At 39.4% G+C, this 23,914-nt stretch overlaps 2 protein-coding genes across 3 annotated transcripts in view; one reads left to right on the plus strand and one right to left on the minus strand.

The window, feature by feature from the left end:
* Window positions 1–3,879, plus strand: part of rab6ba (RAB6B, member RAS oncogene family a) — a 124,519-nt gene extending 120,640 nt beyond the window's left edge. For both annotated transcript variants that reach the window (XM_055212343.2, XM_055212344.2), the window contains exon 8: window positions 3,675–3,879. In XM_055212343.2, coding sequence (XP_055068318.1) covers window positions 3,675–3,739 — 65 coding nt within the window. In that variant the 3' untranslated portion in view covers window positions 3,740–3,879. The remainder of the gene's footprint in view (window positions 1–3,674) is intronic.
* Window positions 3,880–12,683: 8,804 nt separating this feature from the next.
* Window positions 12,684–15,358, minus strand: LOC129450688 (uncharacterized). The gene is made up of 4 exons (XM_055213633.2): window positions 15,182–15,358; window positions 13,968–14,434; window positions 13,542–13,646; window positions 12,684–13,221 (listed from the first exon to the last, which is right to left on the minus strand). Exons 2-4 carry the CDS (start codon window positions 14,309–14,311, stop codon window positions 13,194–13,196), a joined length of 477 nt encoding a protein of 158 aa, XP_055069608.1. The 5' UTR covers window positions 14,312–14,434; window positions 15,182–15,358; the 3' UTR covers window positions 12,684–13,193.
* Window positions 15,359–23,914: the final 8,556 nt, after the last annotated feature.

Here is a 23,914-nt window from a genome sequence, read left to right on the forward strand (position 1 = left end):
GTTTAAGGATATCATTTTATGTAAATCTAACCCTAAGCCGAAGCGAAAATGGTGTGAAAATAGTACAAAACAGTTAAGTAACCAATACGTGACAGTGACATATAAACAGAAATTCGTGATACGATCACGAAAAAACACATAAATTTGTGACACTATCACGAAAAAGAATAAAAAAAATTACGTGACTATAGGTACGCAATTTCATGTGACTGGGCTGCCAATGTAGGTAAAATTAACTAAAGATTTCTTAAAACGTGTTAATGTCTTATGCAGTTTTCTCAAGTAAATGTATGTTGTTTTAATGATATATTTTCTGGAAAATGAAACAAAAATACAGAACACTTTTTTAAGTGCAACTAATGAAGTCTATTTCTCTTACCCAATGCAAATATTATTTCCTTGTTTTAAACATAAAAGTTCATTTAAATGCATGCTCTCCTTCACAAAACCACGTCCTTCACAAAACTACGTAACCCAAACCAGTTTTGTCTTTTTCAAAAAGAGCTTAATGTAGGTCCATAGCTTGGCCATATGCTTATATTAATCAATCAGAGAAATCCTATACAAATGTGATGTGCTAATTTACACAAGAGATAAAAGAAATAAAATAATAAGTAAATAAATAAAATACCTAGCATCTTCTGAAATTACAAATGAAGAGAAACAGAATTGTTAAGCAGGTGTCACGGTTTGAGACAGGGAACAAGAGAACCCAAGCGCAGGCGACATCGGGGAGTGAACATAGAACATTTATTAACAAAGACATGAAAACAAAAGCCCACGAGGGGGCAAAACTACATTCAACATGAAATTTACAACACTGACTTAACATGATACACTCTGATGAAAACATTAAACTGAGTAACACTGCAGACGGCAAAACATGACACATTTGATGACAATGAACCAGCACAAGACAAGAGACAAGAGGAGATTAAATAGGGGAAACTAAACAAGATAACGAGGGCAACACAGGTGAGAGGGATGAACTGATAATGAATAATTAACAGGGAGAACAAGGGGGTGGGGACTAGAGACGAGACACCAGAGGCACATGACCCAATATACAAGGCCATGAGCCTCCACATGAAACAAGAGACTGTCAGAACCCTGCCATCATAAAACATAAATATAAAACAAGACTCTTATGGCAGAGTCCTGACAGCAGGCAGCTGAAAGTGCACTATGGGTCTCTGTTGCTTAGTTGTGTTGACAGTCTGAATGCTTGACAATAATTACATTTTACCTTTTCTCAAAAGAGTTTTTCCAAATCCCGAGACACCCGGATTATTTTAAAATCATATTTCTTGGGATATAAAAGATTAAATGTCATTCACAGATGTGAGGTTTTGGTGGCCAATAGTGTTACTCCTTTATGCCATTTCCACCACCAAATTTAAACGCTGGTTTTGCCTCACTCGGTGAAGCTGGCTGATTTATTTTCCTCTCATTATGGTTTCCATCATGTTCAGTCACTTGTTTTTAGCCTCAGTGGAAAGTTTATTGCTATGGTAACAAGAAATCCTATTTTCATAAATATGTTAGCAATAGAACACACTATTTAAAATTATTATTTAAGTCCTTTTGTGTGCAATTCATAAGAATACTTTATATACAGCTGTTACAAAAAGTAGAAGTTTGAGAGAATGTTAGGGCAAATCTGATTTTACATAATGTGTCCTCATAGTACCATTGAGAACATACAAATAGGTGCACACATTTATTATAACATTTGGGCCATAACCACAATAGGTGTTTACCTTATCATATCCTTTACTTACTCCTAAATAAACCAATGGGTAATAACTTAGGCACAACTTCTCATATATCATATCTTCTTGTGTATACTTTCCAGATTTAGAGATGTTGAAATAAAGAATGTGCAATGGTATAGATATAACATTATAGACTACCCCCTTTTACCCCATTGGCAGATTTTTTTTTGCTTGTTTTATGCACAAAAGCACTTAAATTTGATATTTTTGGTCTAAAAACTAGACTTTTTTTCTTGGGTCGTTTTGCTTATCAAGAAAAAGCATCTTAATTTAAGAATTTTACATATTTTTACTGAATACAAGACAAAAATAATAAGAAAATGTTATTGAGAAAATCATTTTTTGCAGTGTATAATATCCCTGTCCTCTCTGTCATTGCAAACCCCTGATTTTGTTTGGTATCATAAGTATGTGGATAGGGCTAATATAACCAATTATGTAAAATTACAGGTGCACCTGTTAAAGGGACAAATAATGGTATGCAAATAACATTAAAGGATAATTCCGGTATTTAACACTTTGAGTCTCATTTCTGGTTTGTTTTGGATGAACTACAGTGATGGACACAGAAATTTTGACAATGGGTCGAGTCTTGACTTTTCGACTCATTTAGAAGCGTCTCTTGACTGCTTCAGAGTGGAAGTCAATGGCCATGCACAAACATGTCATTAAAACAACACTTAACGTTCATTTTCAAAACTGTACTACTCACCGAGTGGTTCGTGGTGTTCGTTGATGATTAAAAACAAATATATTGGTGCAATGTATGATTTCAATCCGTGTTATTTGCTATAGTGGAACTATTTTTTCAGATACCTCACAACCGCGTATATACTTCCGCTCTATATTTGAGTCTGAAGCATGAATGAACGTAGTCCAACAAACTGTAATAAAACGTTAGCATACTTTCAAAATCAAGTTTGAAACTACAACAACATGTAAACAAACAGACCCTTTTCGGTTTCCCGGCGGCGGAGTGATTTATCAGCGAGCAAACAGTCTTCCAAGGGAAGTCAATGGAATTTTACAAAATGCCAAATAAAACACGACAGAAACTGTATTTCGCTACACAACTTGTTTTTAATCATCAACGAACACCACGAACCACTCGGTGAGTAGCACAGTTTTGAAAATGAACGTTAAGTGTTGTTTTAATGACATGTTTGTGCATGGCCATTGACTTCCATTCTGAAGCATTCAAGAGACGCTTCTAAACGAGTCAAAAACTCAAGACACGACCCATTGTCAAAATTTCAGTGTCCATCACTGTAGTTCATCCAAAACAAACCAGAAATGAGACTCAAAGTGTTAAATACCGGAATTATCCTTTAACCAAACCTCACTCACTCTCTTTTGCTCTCACACACACACACACACACACACACACAAAACTCCAGCACATTTGTTCATGAATGAAAACATGAGCACATTACATTTCTGACAGTCGGTCACAGGAGCAGCTGGTATGACTGTAGATACATTAAAACAAGCCCCACTAAACCCACACATCACTCAGGGATACCAGCAGTTCACATACATTTGCATAACACTTTCATGCTGGAATAAAATTAGACTGTATTGCCACAAAGAATTTTCAAACGACTTGCATTTTTACCGTTTACCACTAGAGGGGGAAGTTTACTTTCCAATTCCAAAGCAATTTATTTGCATAAATTATGCCTGTCTGCTAAGAAATGGGAGAGTTTTTTTGCAAAACTTGATTTGTGTAACACATGCTGTGCTACATCTTTTAGTCCTTTGTTAAATGCAAACATGACTAAGTTAAATGTAATTAAAGTTTTGAGTATATTGTGTACTACATATAACGAAAGCTAAGCTTTACATAAATTCTTTGATGCATATGGAAAGAGATTTGTCTTCCTTAACATTGTTTTCCAGTGATTGACATTAAATTGGACAAACCACAGGAGCCTCCAACTAGTGAGGCCGGGTGTTCCTGTTAATAGCTCACATCTGATTTCACATCTCATTTACACCACATGCTTATTGTGTTGCTTCCTCTTGGTTAGCTTCCAGTTGTGTTTTCAGATTGGATATTCGGCCTTCCCATCTGACTTTTAGTAACTGGTTGGAGTCAGTGTTACATCAGTTTTAACTGTAAAATAGTGTACTTTATTAACAAAAATTGCCAAAAATCTTAAAAATTGGAAAGGCGAAGGGCAAAAATCAACAAAATGTCGACTATGTCCAACATGTATACTTTTTGAAAATGTAGAGTAGATTTTTTTCCTTTGTTTTGTATTTTTGTATACAAGGAAAAGCACTAAAACAGATGCAGACAAGAAAGTATCATTTTGCCATAAAAAGCAGGATTAGAGTTTAAAGAGTTCAGAAGAAAGATGGCAATTTAAACATAACAGAGATGGCAAGATTGCATGCTAGCCGTATTAAAAGTATCACCTCTGTCCTGCTGTCTAATGTGCACAAGAATATGCTTATTTTACATGTAACTCAATGCACTTCATCAAAACTAGTTATTTTTCCTATTGTTGATATGAACTTTGAGTTTAATTTATTTATTTTTTCATTTTGTGCAAATCTGTGCAAAAATCTTCTCAACTGTGTGATTTTCAGATCCTTATAATCTTTACCACATTCCAGTGTGAATCTTTTTGTACACTGTTCATCATATTTTCCATTGGCACAGTTTATTGAATGTTTGCTGCATATATTTTGTCTTGATGATTTCCTATGTGTAATGAAATCTGTTTGCGTGGCTTCCTATAAACTTAGTCTAAAAGCAGGAAAGGCTCCGCCCCCTTCGGCAGAATTTATCTTTAACCTGACAGGGTCTTTGTCAGGTGGGGATAACCAGGAACAATGTCCTTGGCCCCAGGGTCTATGATGAAGCCCCTAAAAATAGGGGATTTAGTAAATTCCAGTTAGTTGAAGGACTTGACAGAGAAGCAAATCATGCACATCTTAACTAAGTCACTGATATTAAACTTATTGAAAGAATTAGTTTGCACGTTAGTGATTCACTGAACATAGTCAAATGTAAATATATATCAGCTCTCTGTTTTTAAACTGGCTGTAATATTTACCTTTAATCCTGGGACTTTCCTCCAAATAACTATAGTTCACTTTTCAATAGCATTATAAAGCATTAGTGTTTCTTGTATAGAGACCCACTCATGTGAACAGCTGCTTTTTGAGTCAGTTAACTGTAGTGACCAGGGGGGACACATGTTGTGAAGTAGCCTATATCAATTTATTTCAATTGTATTTCATGTGAATCTTTAATGCACTTTTTTTCAAGAAAGATGTAAATGTTTCAATTGCTGTAAAATCACTGTCTTTAAATCACTTAAGGGTTAAATCTGTAGCGTTCATCTCTGTGAAAGTCTCCCGAGGGTTACTGTATAGATAAGCTATTTGTAAAGTAGCTTCACATTATGGCAGGTACAAGTCAATACTTGCTGTTTGTGTCTGAGAGAGAAATTACCCCACCTACTGTAGGATTTCCCAATATGAGGCAAGTACCAGTGTAAATTGCATAAACCCATGACATAAACCCGTATGTATTTATACATTATTAATGATGTCAATGGTATGACGGGAAGAAGATCATATTCTGCAGTACTTGTTTTTCTTTTAAATCCATCAGCAGTCATTTATTTTCCAGAGACTCATCCAGCAAAGTAAAACCGTTTGCTTTGTTTTATATGCCTGTGCTGCTTATATGGAAATCCCTTTGAACCCTACATGTGGAAATATGTGAGAAAATGTATGGCTGGACACTCCATGCGAAACAAAAGGAAATCTGATTTATTTGTGCAATTCACTGTTCAGATGTTGCAAAGTCAAATGTCACTTTAAAAGATCACGAATGGTTATGAGATTGTGTAAACTGGATGGGGTATTTATTGGTTATGACTTTGACTTTTTGTTTACAATTTTCCCTTTTACTTAATACTTTGTTTTATAAGTTTGCTACTAAGGTGCAGATAAGCCTCATGTACTGTATGGAATCATATCATCAGTGTACCTGTAATACCGGTAGTCATTGTGATATTGAGAAAGCACTACATAAGCCTTGGGCGAATGTCTGTGTGTGAGTTAAATCATGCTTTTGAAAGTGCAACCATTCCCAGTATATATGTTTTAGTTAAGTGGAGCCGACCTGATTGATTCAGAGCGAGCTTTACAATTCACACTGTATAGAAATCTAGCATGTTGGTCCAAATCAGTAAAATCAATAAAAGTGTCTTATTACCAAAAAAAAGTGAATGTTGACTCTTGTTATTGTCAGTTTTGGGGGGTTTCAGGTTGTATTATAAGAAATAAACAAGAACACAAGTATAGAAATTAAATACTTTTAGCTTGGCATTATTAGTGGTGCTTGCATTTGTCCCTCATGAAAGAGGGCTCAAATCGACCGACTTATTGAGGAGAGGTGTGCTATGACTTTTATAAACGATCGGGTGCAGGATTTCTGAAAAGGATGCGAAAAACCACCCAAAAAAATCCCATAGACCCGAATTTTGACGGGTCATAGGTCCGCTCATGGATTTTGTAGAAACAGGTGGGTTGCAACTTTTGAAGAGAGTGGTAGGCTCTGTAAGAACATACATCACATTGGGGTGTACAAACAAAGCCTTATATCTCTGCATCAGAACATCGTAGAGATATCGGGGTGGGTCTCATTTGAATCATTTTCACATTATTGTAACATTTTGTCTCACGAAATTTGCCACGGCAAGCCCCACTTCACATGTTCTAGTTGGATATACTGTACATAAGTAAAGGATAATGTATAGGCAGCCGGTTGTTACAGTCAGGACCCGGTGCGAAGCTGTTGTTGGATTCAAGTTTTTAGGCCCCATGCTTTTCTCAGTATACAGTCCACGCTTCCTCTATGAGCAGAGCCGGATTAAATAAATGGACTACACTAGGCAGGCTGCATTTTTTGGGCCCCCCCATCGAGGTTATTTATGAATTGAAATCTGAAACTTACCAAAGTTACTAATAAAAGTGAATTCACATTTTACATAGCCTAGTCTTTGCTTACAAATTGGTTGTTTGTATACCAAATTAAGTCATGTGTTGTATATTAACCAGTCTATCAGACAATTTTTTGCTAAATTTATTATTTATACGTCATTACACGGCTCTATTAAATGCTATTAAATTATCCTCACTTTATCCATTGGGAGTGTCATTGTTAAGGCAGTAGTACAAGTAAATAACCAATAGGTGTCAGTAATCCGCGGGAGAGCTTCGCTGCATATTTCTCTTCCAAGATTGAGAATCGCAACGAAATCCTCGTCGAGCAACACGTCCACTGAGGTAAATGTCCTCAAAACACTGGTTATTTATGTTTCAGTTATATGAATTATATAATAACAGTTTTTATATTATGTATAACAGTTTTATCTCGAAGTAATGGTAGTGCTAAACTCTAATGTATCGTTTCTGAGGCTGCTAGATTTTTCTTTACGCTATTCACGTTTGTGAAGTGAATTTAAAGCACATATTGCTTGCATTTGACTTAGTTAGCCACTATCCATTGGTTTTGTTATCATGTTTGGTATCTAACGTGATTTTTGTGGGGCTTAAAGATTGCAGTCATGAATTATTATGCAAGGAACTGTTTTTTTTTTGCCTCGTTATTATACGCAAACATGCCTTATATAACGTAGGGAAATGATCGTTTGTCCTTTATTTATTTATTTTTTGCAGCAACCATGTCTGTCCTTAAATGAACTCTGTCAGGTACAGATTTGAACTATGAACTTTAAAATCAACCATTATGATGACTGTCGTCCCCATACGTGTCATCAACTCATACAACAACAGTCATAAACTCACAAACAAAAATACACTCAGTAATGGAAAGACTTAACTATGATTTTATCTGTGTTAACCTATGATATCAGTTATTGATGTATTTTAAATATTTACGTATTACTAGGCTTATCATACATGCATTGAAGTTTTAAAATGTATCTAATATAATACTGTAATTAAATTGAATGTTTTGGATACCACCATTAAATTATTTTGTGCATGTAAAGCACAAGCAGCAATGTTTTTATTGAATTCGATTTTTGGTTCAGTTGAGTGTTTTGCATGCCACCATTGAATTGTTTTGTGGGTGTTGAACACAAGTAAATGTTTTATTTATTGGAGATAAAATGGCTGTTTAATTAATATAATACTTCTGTTTGTTAGGCACTAACAAGTGAAAATAGTTAGGTTGAAGTACATTTATTAAAACTCGATAGCTGTAATGCTTCTGTGCAGAAGGAAGCCCGTGAGCCACGAAGGTAAGTTTGCGAGCAGATTCATTTCCACTTATTAGACAGCAGTCCGCTCATCGTGTTTTGTATTGCATCACTTATAGATCGTAAACCTTAAAATCGAGTTTAGTAAGATGTATACTACAGTCAGCTTTGGTTAACTATTGAAGCATTGTCTTTAAGGCTCAATGTGACCGCAGTATTTGTTGAACACTGCTGGCAGCGGCGACGTCTGTGTCCGTACCATTTTATCAATGAGAGCATAAGTTCGTATCTCTCTGCTCCCGAGTCATAAAGCTCGTCTTTAATTGAAATAATGTTTAATAACTTAAAAAATACAGCGTTTTTTTAATTTCTGAAAAATAATGGTTTTGGAGATACGGGGATCCCGCCCGACAGCGGCGAAATTGTAGATGGGACATTTGTAAAAAAAAAAAAATTCCCCCTCTGTCTGGGCCCCATCCCGCCAATCGGGCCCTAGGCACGTGCCTAGTTTGCCTTTGGGTTAATCCGGCTCTGTCTATGAGACATTATTAAAGGTCCGGTTCTTCCTGTGTTTTTGAAGCTTTAAATGTGTTTACAGTACGCAATATAACATGTGTTTATGTTTCACGTGTAAAAAAAAACTCAGCTGCTTTCACTAAAAACGGACTGATGTCTTCCTTGTTCTATGAAGTCCCTCCTTCAGAAATACGTAACGAGTTCTGATTGTGTAGCTAGTTTAGTGTGTTGTGATTCGACCAGCAGCTTAGCTTAGGCTCGGCGACTGACGTATTCCTGTGGGCGGAGTTTAGTCAAAAACTCTTCTATTGACGTCATTAAACCGGGAAGTAGGGGGCTGTAGTCCAAACCGGCCATTCGCTGTAGGCTTTGAAAGGGGAATTCTGTTAAAGAAAATATATCTCCTGTCAGTGAACTTTGAGCTTTATCATTTTGCAGGTATTATTATGCTTTAACAGCAACATTACACACTAAATTACAACTAAAGTTTGAAAAATAAGAATGTGTGACCTTTAAGAAACTTGAAGTTTGTTTTCTAAGCTAACAGTAAGTAATAATGATATGAAAGAATGGATGTCTAGCAATTTCTAATGAGTACTGAAAATAAACTTCTAAATATAAGTAAGGGATAATCCACGGCTAGTCATGCATTAAAGGATTTTAATGCACGACGCAGAGGGGAAGAACCACCCGATGCAATCTATGAAGTGCATTAAAATCCTTTAATGCATGGCTAGCCATGGATTATCCCGCTTATACCTTGGTTATTTGCCAAGTTAAAAACAAGTTAAAGCTGTAATTAATGTTTACAGCAGACGGGTAAAAATGACGATCATTTTCTTAAGTTATGGCTCGCACTCCGTCTGCTTTAAATAGAGATGCGAGAGAGACAGTGTGGCTGTGTGCATCTCTTCTTTAAAGTCTATCCCCTCTTGCTTAAGCATATAGCTAACTTAATGATTCTTTAATGGATTTATTAAAATTATTTGTGAATGACGGGCAACGCTGACAGTGACAAGGCAATCTTAATTTGAAATAATCATGTCATTTATGTAGAGTTTGAAATAAAACCGGCGTCTCAGACCACGTTTACTATATAAGGACACATTACATTTATTGAAATGCATTACATTAAATGAAAACAAAAATCAAACAGATGGGTTTTATAAGAGAGAGACAGAGAACTGCAAGAGAAGGACCAGTTCTCTCTCTCTCCAAGTCTTTATTTCATCTCGTGCCTAGGCCCAATTCTCAAAATTCCCATATTCACCATACAAATTAAACGATATGCAAACATCATCCATTTATACCTAAATATATGTCTCTCACTTAGTTTGCAAGTGTATCTTACTATGGTTACCAATGTTTAGTAGCGGATTAATTTCTAACTTTAATCAAACTGACTGGAACTACTTGTGCATTAAACGGTTTTAATGCACACCTTCAAGCCAATCAGAATCGAGTATTTAAACAGACCATGGTAGGAAAGATTAGAATACATTTCTCTTGAGTGGGTCATGTCAACCTTCCTAGTTAAGAACCAGGATGTGATAGCAATTTGTTGTTTAATCACACTTCCTATGTGTGTTGCACATACTTTCTGCTTTAGATATGAGAGGCATGTATTTATTTTTTTACTAACAGATTACTGTAATTCTTTGTTAGGTGGGTCTAGCATGTTTGTATGCTACAATTAAATTAAAATCTTATTTCAAATTTGGCCTGTTAATATTTATTAAGAATATTTATTAATACTTTTCTACTTAACACCTAATCTTTACAATAATGTGCCTAGACAATCAATTTAAAGGCTCATATCTTCAACCGAACATTAACCTACATAAATGTATGACCTTAACATGTTTATGCCACAATTCCTCAGTTTCCTTCTACAAACAGTATTCATCCTCTGACTAGTTACAGCAGTGTTATGTGAACATGACAGTGGAGAACTGGCTCTCCTGGTTAAGTCTGGTTTCTCACAAGTTTTTCACTTACAGTATACACTTTTGGAGTTTTGTGTTCTTGCCACTTGTCACTGGGATACTGATCATATAGGGCTTTTTTAGTGTTAGAGTTTAATACTTGTTAATATTGGTCCGACTATACAACAGTCTGACTACTTAATGCTTACATTTAATGTATTTATGTATGCATAAGAAATCGTAGTCACATATGTCTGAAATTACAACTGACTTAAGTGGACTTGTCAAAGCATGTGGACGCTTAATTTCAGTTTCCTAACAAGTTCACATGGGTGTTTACGAAACTGGAATTAACGTTCTTGATGAAACTATGAGAGGATCTCATTCTTGTGACCTATATCATTGAGGTCCATGAATAAGCAGTCTGTTTTGAAATACAACAAACACATCAGACCTGTAAATCATAGCAGTCACTGTTTCTATAGACACATCCAGTGAGCACGATATATAGTAACTGTGCCATTGCTATAATACTCATTGTAGAGTACACATAGTATTTTAATTCAGATAAAAATATTAACTGTTAAATTATTTAAAACTCTTTTTTTTTATAAAACAATACTTTCAAGAAAAACTGAGAGCTTCTCCAGAATTTGTCCGAAAGATTTCTGTTTTTAAATGTATGTGTTTTTACATGTTGTTTCTGGTCAGTTGTTCAATTCCTACAATCGGGCAAAAATGGCCACAAACCATAAATGAGGGAGAAAAAAATAAAATCTGATGCTTCACAAGGCCCTAAAAGTGCATCAAACACACAGGTGTGCCTTAGGCTGGTCATAATAAAAGGCCACTCTAAAATGTCAGAAACCATTTACCTCTCTGTGCATTGAAAATGTCATCAATAAAATGCACCTGCGTTCGTTGTACATAACATACGGCTGCCTATACCATAACCCCACCGCTACCATGGGCCACTCAATCCACAACTTTGACAACAGCAAACCACTCACCCACACGACACACTGTCTGCCATCTGTCCTGTAAAGTGAAAACCAGGATTTGGCCATGAAGAGAACACCTCTCCAAAGTGCCAGACGCCATCAAATGTCAGCATTTGCCCACTCAAATTCTATGAAATGCCTTTGAAGATGGCTTATGGTAGAGAAATGAACATTCACGGGTAACAGCTCTGGTGGACATTCCTGCAGTCAGCATGCCAAATGCAAGCTTCCATGCACATTTTAGTCATGGCGGCCAAGACACAAATTTAGTGTAAATAAAGTTATATTTTCACTTTTTACACCTTTTAATTGCATTTCTAGCGAGAAATTAGTACTGTAGCTTTCAATGCGCTTATAGTTATCACAAAGAGTGCTCTTTGTTTATATTTCAAACAGAATTCCATTTTGCTGCCTATGAAGTCTTTCCGAAAGCATTTCTCTGAGCTGCCTTAATGTCTCCGAAGTCATTGCCTCATGAGGCAGCGAGGCAACAAGTCAGCTGCCTAAGATTTCGGACGCAGTCATGACAGATTTGTAAAAAAATATTTGAGAGAAATGGTCCTTTTGTGTTCATAGAAAAAGTCTTAGATCTTTGAGTTCAGCTCATGAAAACAGGGGCAAAAACTAAAGTTTTGCATTCATAATTTGTTAATTGTAAATTACAGAGAACTGCACAGGCCTAACACTTTTGTAGGTGGACATTTTGGAAATTGCGCATGTATTGATTAAAATGGACATTTCACAAGACTTTTTTTAAGGTGAAAAATAAATCTTTGGTTTCCCCAGAGTACGTATGTGAAGTTTTAGCTCAAAATCCATATAGATCATTTATTATAGCATGTTAAAATTGCTTTTTAAAATGCACATTTCTGCACTAAATGGCAGTGCCATGATTGGATAGTGCAGATTAAGGGGTGGTATTATTATAATAAGATTCTCTTTCTGACATCACAAGGGGAGCCACATTTCAATTACCTATTTTTGGTAAATGGTTGCAGAGAACGGTTTACCAAAACTGATTTTCATAATATGTCCCCTTTAAATGGTTGAAACATTGGTTTGTTCATATGATCCATTTTCTTTTACCTTCTACTGTTTTGTTAATGGTTTTCAAGAATGTGGGCAAACTATATCCATTTTTGCATCTGCCCAATTATGCAAGTTTGACTGAAAAATTAGCAAAAAATAGCACTTCACACATTGCATTGACTAAAACAGAAAATAAGGGAGAAAGGGATCAATAACACAATTTTTTAATTTACAATAATTGTAAATTGCATAAATAAAACAAAGCTTATAATAACTTAAAGAGTCCGTTTGAGCCATGGGCGTGATTCACATCAGGTGAAAGTCTTCCTTAAGATGCCATCTGCTCCCAGTCTTGTTTCGCATCTGGGCTCTCTCTCCCTATCGGGACAGCTGGGACGGATTAAGGGTGGAATATCTAATGAGAAGTTCCCCTCGGATGGAAGTGCAGGATTTAGACTTGCAGCTATTCAAGTGGAAAATGTCATCAGGGAAACACATGGAGGGGATTGTATTTGTTTAAGCGACCTTGTCCAGAGCTGACTGATGCTTCTGCTTTTTCAGCGTGATGGGTTTAATTAGCACATAGCATACCGATTTAATAAAAGGAGCAAAACAGATGGAGAAAGTTCATTCATACTGTTGATCCAGTGTTTACATAGTCTGTGTGTACTTGTCCCATTTTTGAAATACCTCTTCTGATTACAGCTTTCGCCATGACATCATTATTCTGTATTGAGAGATAAGCTTAAAGTTAGTAAAACTGAAAAGGTTACATTGTTTGTAAAGCATTATTACAAACATGACATAAGGATGGTTTTGCATTAGAATATTACAGTAAAAAACTTGTTAGATGAATACGAGGTAATAAGAGGTAATAATCTCAAACATGACATTCATTGTTGGTTTTTGTTAATTTAATTTTGACTACTTTCACAAATATTACTTTTACAAAAGAAGCAGATACAAAAATGTGCTTGCTTTGCAGCAATAAACAGACCTCAAACAAGTCTAAGTGACGACAACCGCTACTATAGAAATAAAACTCACACATTGCAGCTGGGAACAATCCTCTCTTCAGGGTGCCTAAAGAAAACCATTCTCTTCAGAAAAGACGGGAACCGAAGTTTAGGTCTCTGTTCTTTTGGAACTGGACTGAAACCAGAGAGAAAAGAAGAAAATGTATGAGAATGTGAATGCACTCACTTCCACAGGACATAACTGTTGTCATGAGTCACTGCTTCACGGAAACAAACGTTTATTATTAAGGATGACCTACCAGATTTTTTTACCAGAACTAAAATTTAGTTGACAATATAGATGGACAATTTTTGTTGGACACCTGGCTACTTATAAACAGATCCTATGACAATCAGGCGACAGGAGGTTGGTGATTCAAGAGGCTCGCTGACAGATTAATTTCAGCATCCTGTAGACATGTTACATATCAAACACCAGGCACTCAGAGTTACTCACCTTTTAGCCTTTGTTGAGGGAAGCACCTGTATTTCACAGTTTTCCCCCTCTTCCTCCTTTTCCTGCACTCTCTCATCCTCTGCCTCCTCTTCGTTGTCAAAAATGCGGTCCCACACTCGGCTATCGACAAAAAGCGCCTCCTGCAAACTAAGCCCACGGTCCACACAGGTCACTTGGCGACAGAGAGGACAGCGAATGGTGCGCAGACCACTGTAATAAAGTCCCATTGTCTCCAAACAGGATGTGCAGAAAGTGTGGTTACAGTGCAGCATTCTAGGAATGCGGTCTGTACGGGAATAACGCAGGTAGCAGACCCCACATTCCTGATCTTCAAGCAGCACCATTGCTCTGAGATAAAATATCCACTGAAGGTTGTATAGGAATCAAAATATGAATGTTTATTCCAAATGTTATTGTCCTTGACAGAGGAATAACTGATGCTCTGAGGCGTGTGTAGTTATTTTCTCCTGTTAAAAACAAATTCAGATATATAAAAATAAGATATAAGAGATATACATATAAATATTATGTATGTTGTAATATTACAGCACAGAAGATGAGATGAGATGTCATTTCTATACAGATCAACCATACACATAGAAACATAATTTGCTTTTAAAAACAAAGGGTAAAGTTACAGTTAAAATCTTGCAGCAGGTGGCACAGCTGTCACCACCAGACCCACCCCCATTCATTCTTTCATATGGCATTGTGCTCCCCTGCTGCAGACCACCTGTTTGTCCAGAATTTTTTATTTCATTTGACCACTGAGTATTGACCTCTGACCTCATTCTGACAGATAATGCAGACAATACAATGCATGAATAAAAAAAGTCAACCATTTTTTGGCATGATCTCTTTTGGATATGTTTTTATTGTTTAACAACCAATAATAATATAATAACAACCATCACCATCATCATAAAAATCTTCAAATTATAGGGTATTGCAATAAAACATTATTGCTCCTTTTATAATATTAGATGTTTGTGGTGGTCAGGTAAAACATTATGTGATGGGTGTCCTTAGTTCAAATTGTTTGACGTAACTCAAGTTACAAAATGACTGTGTAACTTAAACTGTTAAACAATAACTGAATGTTGGAATCATTTTCTATCAATTACATGAAATATTACGCACATACAACAGTTAGGGAATCTAAGGATAAATCAAAATCAGTTTTAAATAGAAAATACATGAAGAAAAATACTTACAGCAAAATGAATTTAGTAGAAATCCAGTTCTCTAAACAGACACTGTTGCACGTCTTTGTTGGAAGATTAACTCATCTGAATAAGAATTAGTGGGTGTATGAAGAACTAGTTCTGCTGCCAGTTTGAATAACCGCCGCATGTTTTAATGTGGCTGTGGAGTCATGGGGGAGGTGATTTCTGCCCGTCTCCTCCCCCTGTGGCACACAAAACAATATGATTGGGCTTACAGGAAACCACACATCTTCACTCACACTAGTTTTTTTAGTTGTATCTTATCTTTATCTTATTTCCTTCATGCAGAAGTTCTTTAGAAATTTAGTCAGCTCAGAGATATGACCATAATAAAATATTGACTTTATAAATCCGCAGTAATGTATGTCGAGTGACTTATTTATCTTATTTTACAGCAAATAGTATTGTAAAGAAACAGATGTCAAAATGATCTTATGGTCTCAGTAATAGGTGCTAGCATCTGAATCATTTAAGTACACGTTTAACATCTAGAAAGAAGCTGGGTTCTTAAATTATGGGAGATATAACTTTTTGTAGTTTTAGTATTTTTATAAGACACTAAAAATGTAACGTAAAGAAAGCAACTCTTGATACTGTTACCAAGAAGTTATATTATTACGGAAGGATATTGAAATAAAATGACTTAAACAATCCTCATTTTGTCTGTTCAATTCTGATTAGTGCCTGTTACACTCTAAAAAAAAAAAGGTTCCTTGAGGTTCTATATAGAACCGTGGGGTTCTATACTTGGCCAATAGAACCTTTTACCAAAAAACGGGTTCCATATAGAACCCTTGGAAGGCAAAGAACCATTTTTATTAAAATGGTTCTATAATTCACGTTTTGTGACTGAAGTGTAAACTAAAGATTACACAATAATTGCAGACCTACACAACTCATTTACAAACCTACACAACTCATTCACAAACCTTTGTGTCAATAGGTTGTGTTCAAATAAAGAGAGAGTCAACAAATAGGCTACTAATATTTAGTGTACACTGTAAAAAATCCAACTAATGAAATGTTGGACGGGCAAAAATATATAAGTTAAACCAATTTTTTTGTTTGAGCTAGTTGAGAAGATCTGTTTTTAAAATATTAAATGAATGGTTATTTTCAAATCCAGTCAACATTCAGAATGGCTAGTGTTGACTGAACTAATTAAGACAAATCAGGTAAATATGTGGACTTATGACAGCTATGTTTCCTGACAACAAAATGCTCATAATATTACTGTTATTTGGTCACAAAATGTAATTGTAAGAGTTGTTCATGCGTGAATGTATGTGCTTAAAGTTTAAATATGCGGTCGGTTAATAAAGATAGCGTCTATTTAAAAATGTGCTCGGACACTTTCGGACGTAGATGAGCTCCAGAAAATCACAGACACTTGCGCTCACACCCCGCCCAGCGCAGCCTCTCCTCGGCAAGCCCATCAGACTGCTGGCTCTGATATCTCTGTGGCGTTTAAACATGCGATTTAATTCATTTTAATTTCTCATACTTAACAATGAAAGGGTTATGTTTTAAATCATATTTTAGGGTTGCACTTAATTGATATTGCTGTTGAGTGATGTTTCATATCTTTTACATTTGTTATAACCGGACTGCATGCGAATTTGAACTTCAGAGCTGAAGGAGCGGGTGGAGAAATAGTCCCAATATCATAACAATCTTAAATAAAACTTCTAAATATGCCCGTGTGTGTACCCGTGTGCGCGCGCGCGTGCGCGCGACCCGCTCGCGCGCGCTTGTGTATGTACAGTATGTGCGTGAGTTTTTAATTTAAAATGTCTTAACTTAACTCGGAAGGATCTGAATCACAGGTCATTTCATCTGAGATCATTCCGCATGTAACAGCCGGAATCACTCACTGTTTCCCACAACGACACAAGTCATCAGCCGTTTCCTCAAGGTCACGTCAGGTAAGTGTTTGTAAATAAATGTTAATTTTAGACTATATTAATTGGCAAAGACGCAAATACTCGACGTTTTTGTAAACATATAAGTTATATAAAGGTGTGTTGTGTTATGTTATGTGACCGACTTAAACTGTGTGTTATGTTATGTGTCCGAGTTAAAGTGGAGTTATTTTAGTTAAGATAATACCGGACAGGGTTTAGGACTCCGTCTTAATTATAATTGGGACATTTTTACAAACAAATCTTATAAAATACAATACTGGCGTGCATTTTGAGACAAAACAATAGCACTCATATGTTAAGAGATGTCAGTATTTTAGTCAGTGATAAGTCCTGTCCGAGAAAACCGCCCAATAGTGTTTAATTAAATTACGTGTGATGTCTGAGGGAAATTTGGCAATTTTAGGGTATAAAATCTTTCACCGTCAAGCTTTATTATATTAAACATGTTATTTATGTATGTGTGTGTGTTTATATTCCTCTGTTTATTAAACCAGAGCGGTGGTTATGTGGAGAGGCAGACCAAGACCACCACCATACGCGAAGATGAGCCTCGAGGCGTGACAGTTGTTTTTTTAAACTGAGGAGTTCGGACTCCGGACCGGCATTTCTGCTTGTTTGTACCCTGAGGTAAGTAAACTTTCTACATTTTTGAAACGATATTACTGAAATATTTAGTATAATTAGTTAATATTTATTTTTGTTAGAGTAGGTATTGTGCTAAATAGTGATACTAGTGTGGCGATACAAAGTAAGGAAATATGTCTAGAATAATCTGACTACGCCACCCTGGATAAAATACCAGGGAAAAACCAACCCAGGCACACAGGTAAAGTCTACCAATTGAAGGCAAAGGAAAGTGGAGACATACGTGTCAGTACAAAATTATATTTTATTATAAAATATGTAAAATGTTGTCATTCTTTCCCACAAACCCCCAACAATTAATGAAACTCTAGGGCCATGATCAGTGGGAACAGGGCAGGCCCACTGCAACCATGGAGGTTGTCTAGATGCACCCCAATTCACACCACCGCAATTTCCCTGCACACCCCAGGAACATATGTCACTACACAGCACACCGTGAACTACGCCACTCCCTGGAAGCAGCAAGCCCCCCTGCTCCGCTCGAGTCCGTGTAGGCCCTTAAAGAAAAAAAGAAAGAAACAAAATATCAATTTTACACACTATAAATAATCCAATCACACATACAACTGCGGGGACAACAATTGGCACTTTAACCCCAGACAACAATCAGTGGGTCAATGCCTATAAAACACTGAAACAACACGGGACAACTCACAATACACAAATCATGGTAAAGAAAATTAGAAAGTAAATCAAACCATACCACACACCAAGTATACAAATCACAGACAAACTAATATAAATGAAATACACAACATTACACAAAAAGAGGGCCACGCCACTAAGAAAGTCCAGCTGAAGTAATGTGACACCACCCTAGGGGTGGTCGAACGGCAAATGCTGCGGAGACCCGTAACATACGCCCACTCACAGAGCATTCATGCACAAGAGCAAAACAGCAACGATGTCATAAAAGCGTTCATTGGGAATAAGGGTTTAATTCAATCATGTTCTCCATTTACCCCTGATCAAAGAAACAAACATTAGTTTATCATTTAAAAACTTCAAAACCACCCCAGTGCAAGGGATAAGAGGAATACTTACGATTTGTTTTAAACGCTAGACGCACAGCTGTATTGACTACTCACAGATCGCAGCAGCAGCTCAATTTAACAGAATTTGTCAATCTGAATTTGTCCGGCGATCTTTGCAGCGATAACTAAAAATAACACACCATGAATCTCACTGCTCATGTAATCAGAAAAAGAAACTAACGTACCTGCCAGCGAACTCCGCCACGATCGTTCACAACAACGCCACCAGCCACACTCTAAATTAACCTATAAATAGTACAAACATTAGTCTCACAGCATACGAGTCATCACTCCTCCGGCAAAAGCCAAACATACCGGGAGAGAAACAGCACCAGGATCCGGAAATGCCAGGGAGAACGAGAAGCATCCCACACCAGCGAACTCTCTAACTGTCACAATAAAAGTCCTTAAATAGTATACACGCCGCCACCCCATTGGTTCTGCCGACTACACTCGACCCAACCAATAGAAAGAACACAAAAACTACTCCAATCATATACCCAGCATTACATCAACCAATTAAATACAAGCCTCATACTACATTCTACCCCCTGTTTTTTTTCGGCGTCCCGACGATAACCAATTGACACATACCCATGACCTAATGACCCACATCCCACGGCCTAAACAAAGTTGAAATCCTATTCGACCTAGGGTCCTGTACAGGAGCAACCCTCACGGCCGCCTCTGCGGCCCGTGGCAGACGATGCAAGTTTGAATGATGGCCCGCAGTAGCCCGCACAGTTCTCCTCACGGGCATACCAACCCCACCTGGTTGGTCCTCTGGCAACCTCATCGGTTCTGATGTTGTACCAGGCACCGCGGCAGGTACCTCATGGCCCCTGACAACAGGGGTATCAGATCCCATTGGTCCACTTGGCAAGGTAGGAACCTCTAGGGGAACCACCCCCTGGTTTACAGGGGGAATCACGGGCACCAACATTAACAGGTCAACATCTTCAGAGGAAACCTCTGCTAAAGGCAAATCTTCCTCTGGGACCGGAGCCTGTGTCGGGGCCATAATTGGGCAATCTTTTGTGATTCGGGCCTTCAAAGCAGAACGGTGAACACATTTAGTTTTTCCCAAATCATCCACTGGTGCAATGGTATACACTGCCCCGCCCTCTCTAGGCGCCCTCACGACCTGGTACACCACTGGGCTCCACAGGTCCTGAATTTTATGGCGACCCCTCAAGCCATGATCGAATAAATAAACTAACTGGCCCTCTCCCAATGGTGCCTCACGAACCCGGGCATCATGGGCAACCTTACGGCGACCCGCCGCTGCTTCAAGGCGTTCCCGTGCCCCCTCGAAGGCCACCTGCAGCCTGGCCTGATGTTCACTCACCCACTCATGCACGGTACCCACCGCCGTTTCCTGAAACCTACCCAAAAGGAAGTCCACCGGGAGCCTTGGCTCCTGCCCAAACATTAAAAAGTATGGGGACTCACCGGTTGTCTGATTGGGGGTGGTGTTATAGCAAAACAACACTTGTGGGAGGCACGAGGCCCAGTCCATTTTCCTAGACACCGGCAGGGTGCGCAAAAGGTTGTGCAGTGTCCTATTAAAGCGCTCACACTGCCCGTTCCCCGCCGGGTGATACGGGGACGTGCGAGACTTTCCCACTTTATACAAAGCGCAAAGTTGTTGCACTAGGGAGGACTCAAAATTCCGTCCCTGATCCGAATGAATCCGGCTGGGGACCCCGAACTTGTAGAACCATTCTACTACCAGCACTTGAGCCACCGTTTCTGCCCGTTGATCTCGGGTCGGCACTGCCATAGTATACTTTGTGAAAACATCTGTCATAACCAACACGTTCTCCAGCCCCGAACGAGTTGGTTCTAACACCGTAAAATCTAGGGCCAAGATCTCGTTTGGCCGAAAAGCCAAAAGATGGCCCATGAAACTACTAGGCCGAGATTGAGTATCTTTAGCGGCCTGGCACCGTTCACACTCTCTGCACCACTGTGCCACATCCGCTGTCAGGCCAGGCCAATAGCAGCGTTGTTGCACCAACTCAGTGGTGCGTTCCACTCCTTGGTGCCCATGTTCATGGTGCAACATGGTCAGTACTTCGGACTGCAATACTGATGGTAGCACTACCTGAAACACCTCTTCGCCCCCATCAGGACGGAATACTTTCCGATGCAACACCCCATCTCGTTCACTCAAACGATTCCATTGCCGTAGTAGAATCAGCACAGTACGGGGCAAATCCCGCCGCTCCTCAGCACTAGGTGGTGAACCACGCTTCCAAAACTTCAACATTGTACCTATCACAGGATCCTCCTGCTGTAAGGACAACATATCCACCGCCAAACCCGGCAGAACTGAAACTGCTGCTTGAGACCCCACCTCGGTTACACTAGCTTGATTACCCAAGCCTAAAAGGATGGTACCTGGCAGTAATGGTTTCAGCTCCTCCTGACTAGCAGGACCCTGCCGGGAAAGGGCGTCCGCATTTCGGTTGCTCCGGCCAGAGCGATACTTCAGTTCAAAATCGAAGGCCGCCAATTGTGCCGCCCACCGTTGTTCCGTGGCACCAAGCTTAGCAGTGTTCAGGTGACTCAGGGGGTTATTATCAGTGAATACAACACACCTCTGCCCCAACAGATATTCCCTAAACTTTTCCGTCATGGCCCACTTAAGCGCAAGGAACTCCAGTTTCATAGAGCTGTAATTGGACATGTTGCGCTCAGTGGGCCTAAGACTACGGCTAGCATAAGCTATAGGCCTCACTCTCCCTCCCTGTTCCTGGGATAGAACTGCTCCCAGTCCACTATGGCTGGCATCTACCTCCAGGATAAAGGGGAGCGAGAAGTCAGCATAGGCTAGTACGGGGGCAGAGGTGAGCCGACTCTTCAACTCCTCAAAGTTCCCCTGACACTGCTTGGTCCACGCGGCCCCAAAGCTCGACTCAGCTCGAACCCGGGGTTTACGACCTGTAAACTCTGCCACCAACCGGTGCAGGGGGGCCGCCAGCTTGGCAAACACCTCTACAAATTGCCGGTAGTAACTAGCAAACCCAAGGAATGAACGGAGCTCCGTCACTCCTGTCGGGCGCTGCCACTGCCTCACTGCCTCTATCTTGCTGGGATCTGTCGATACCCCATTGGCAGAAACTACATGCCCAAGATAGCTTACCTCTTGTTGAAAAAACCTACACTTGGTTAGTTTTGCCTTCAACCCCTCTCGCTTCAACCGACTTAACACCACTTCTAACCGCTCTAGATGTTGCGCCACCGAGGAGGAAAATACCACTATGTCGTCCAAATACAATAAAAGGGACTGACACTGTTGGTCCCCAAACAACCTCTCCATTAACCTCTGGAAGGTGCTTGGGGCATTAGAAAGACCAAAGGGCATCCGGTTCCATTCAAACAAACCAAAAGGTGTACAGAACGCGGTCTTATGTTTATCCCCCTCGGTGACAGGAACCTGATTATACCCACTGGCGAGGTCCATGGTGGAAAACCACCGGGCCCCCGTCAGTGAGTCCAGGGTCTCCTCAATACGTGGCAGGGGAAAAGCGTCTCTCCGAGTTTTTACATTCAGTTGGCGATAATCTACACAAATGCGCAACGTGCCATCCTTCTTTTTGGCCAGCACAATGGGGGAAGCATATGGACTACAACTCTCTCTGATAATGTGGGTCTCTAACAACTGATTAATGTGTGTTTTTACCACATCATACTCGGATGGAGGTATCCGCCGGTATCGTTGTCGAACCGGGGTGGTATCAGTCAATGGAATGTCGTGAGAGATAAGTCGGGTACATCCCAAATCACCTTCATATGCAGAGAAAACCATATGGAATTGTAACAACAGAGACCTTACCTGTTCTTGTTCAAATTCTGTCAGCACGGACAAATCAAGACTCTCGATTTGATCCTGCACTGAAGGAGGCATGACGGAAACCTGAAGATTTACTGACGCCGAGACAGATTTAACCTCTGAAACACCCTGAGGTAAACTTGTAATAAACACGTCATGCAAGGTGCCCAAACTCACGTTCCTAAAAAGTATCACGTCGGTCTTACCCACATTAACAACGGGTACATAAACTGTGCCTCGGGTCACTCGCATTAATGCGGGTGATGCCAAAAGACCTGCAGGCAGTCCAGTTTCCGCTGGCTCAAACAGCACAGTTTCTCCGGCAAAATGCTCGGAGCAAGTAGCGGCCACTACCTTCATTGTACCACCCGGAATTCGACACACCTTACGACCCCGTCGACGCACCCTGCCCACCCGGCCATCTACAGGGGTATCACGCACCTGGCAGCAGTGTTGTAATGCTTGAAATACTGGCTTAGAGGCCCCTAACACTGCAGGTACATCAAAAAGGGCAGTACCATGTTGCCCAAAAAGTTCCTGATAACACCGGCTCAGCACATTCATGCCTAAAATACCAGGGACTTGGGTATCGGTGTCACCAGGAGGATCTCTAACAACCAACACGCCGCAACCAAGAATTTTCTGGCCACAAAGCTCCACATCCAATTCAATATAACCGATGTACGGAATCAATGAACCATTGGCTGCACGAAGCTGTAACCATTGACATGCCTGCAGTCGATCCTGGCCCCATGGTGCAAACTGCTCAGAAAAACAACTCTCTGTAATCGTAGACACCATGGAGCCAGTATCAACCAAACAAGGCACCCGTACCCCTCCCATATTAACCACCAGGTGGGGACATGATGCAATTAAATGCGGTGCGGAACTTAACGTCACTGAGTCATGCTCTATACCCACCGAACTGTGACTCTGCAGTTCGGCGGGATCTAGTTTTCCGGTGGCTGAGAAAAGGCCCCCCTCATAGATGGAGACTCATGCCGAACCCGAGAAGGGATAACTCGTTCGCCATCACATTCACGGGCAAAATGGCCAGGCCTTTGGCAGCGACGACAAATTAAGCCCTCAGTACGGGAAGGCCGACGAACCGGCTGAAACGGCCGGAGGCCAGCAATACTCTGAGTGAGCTGATCTAATTGTTGCTGCTGTAACTTTAACATCTCACGCAGCTCCTTTAACTCTGACTGAGACTGCCCTTGCACCCCGTACTGGATACCATATGTCATTGGGACGGACTGACTCCTACCTCTCGCACCCC

Source organism: Misgurnus anguillicaudatus, chromosome 8 (assembly GCF_027580225.2).
Source record: "Misgurnus anguillicaudatus chromosome 8, ASM2758022v2, whole genome shotgun sequence".
Lineage (NCBI taxonomy): Eukaryota > Metazoa > Chordata > Actinopteri > Cypriniformes > Cobitidae > Misgurnus > Misgurnus anguillicaudatus.

Excerpts from the sequence above, each read along its gene's own strand:
- LOC129450688 (XM_055213633.2), bottom strand. The coding sequence starts at position 14,311 with ATGGTGCTGCTTGAAGATCAGGAATGTGGGGTCTGCTACCTGCGTTAT. Across the intron at positions 13,647-13,967 it reads CCCTCAACAAAGGCTAAAAG|TCCAGTTCCAAAAGAACAGA; the intron begins GTGAGTAACTCT and ends CTCTGGTTTCAG. Across the intron at positions 13,222-13,541 it reads ATTGTTCCCAGCTGCAATGT|AATAATGATGTCATGGCGAA; the intron begins GTGAGTTTTATT and ends CTCTCAATACAG.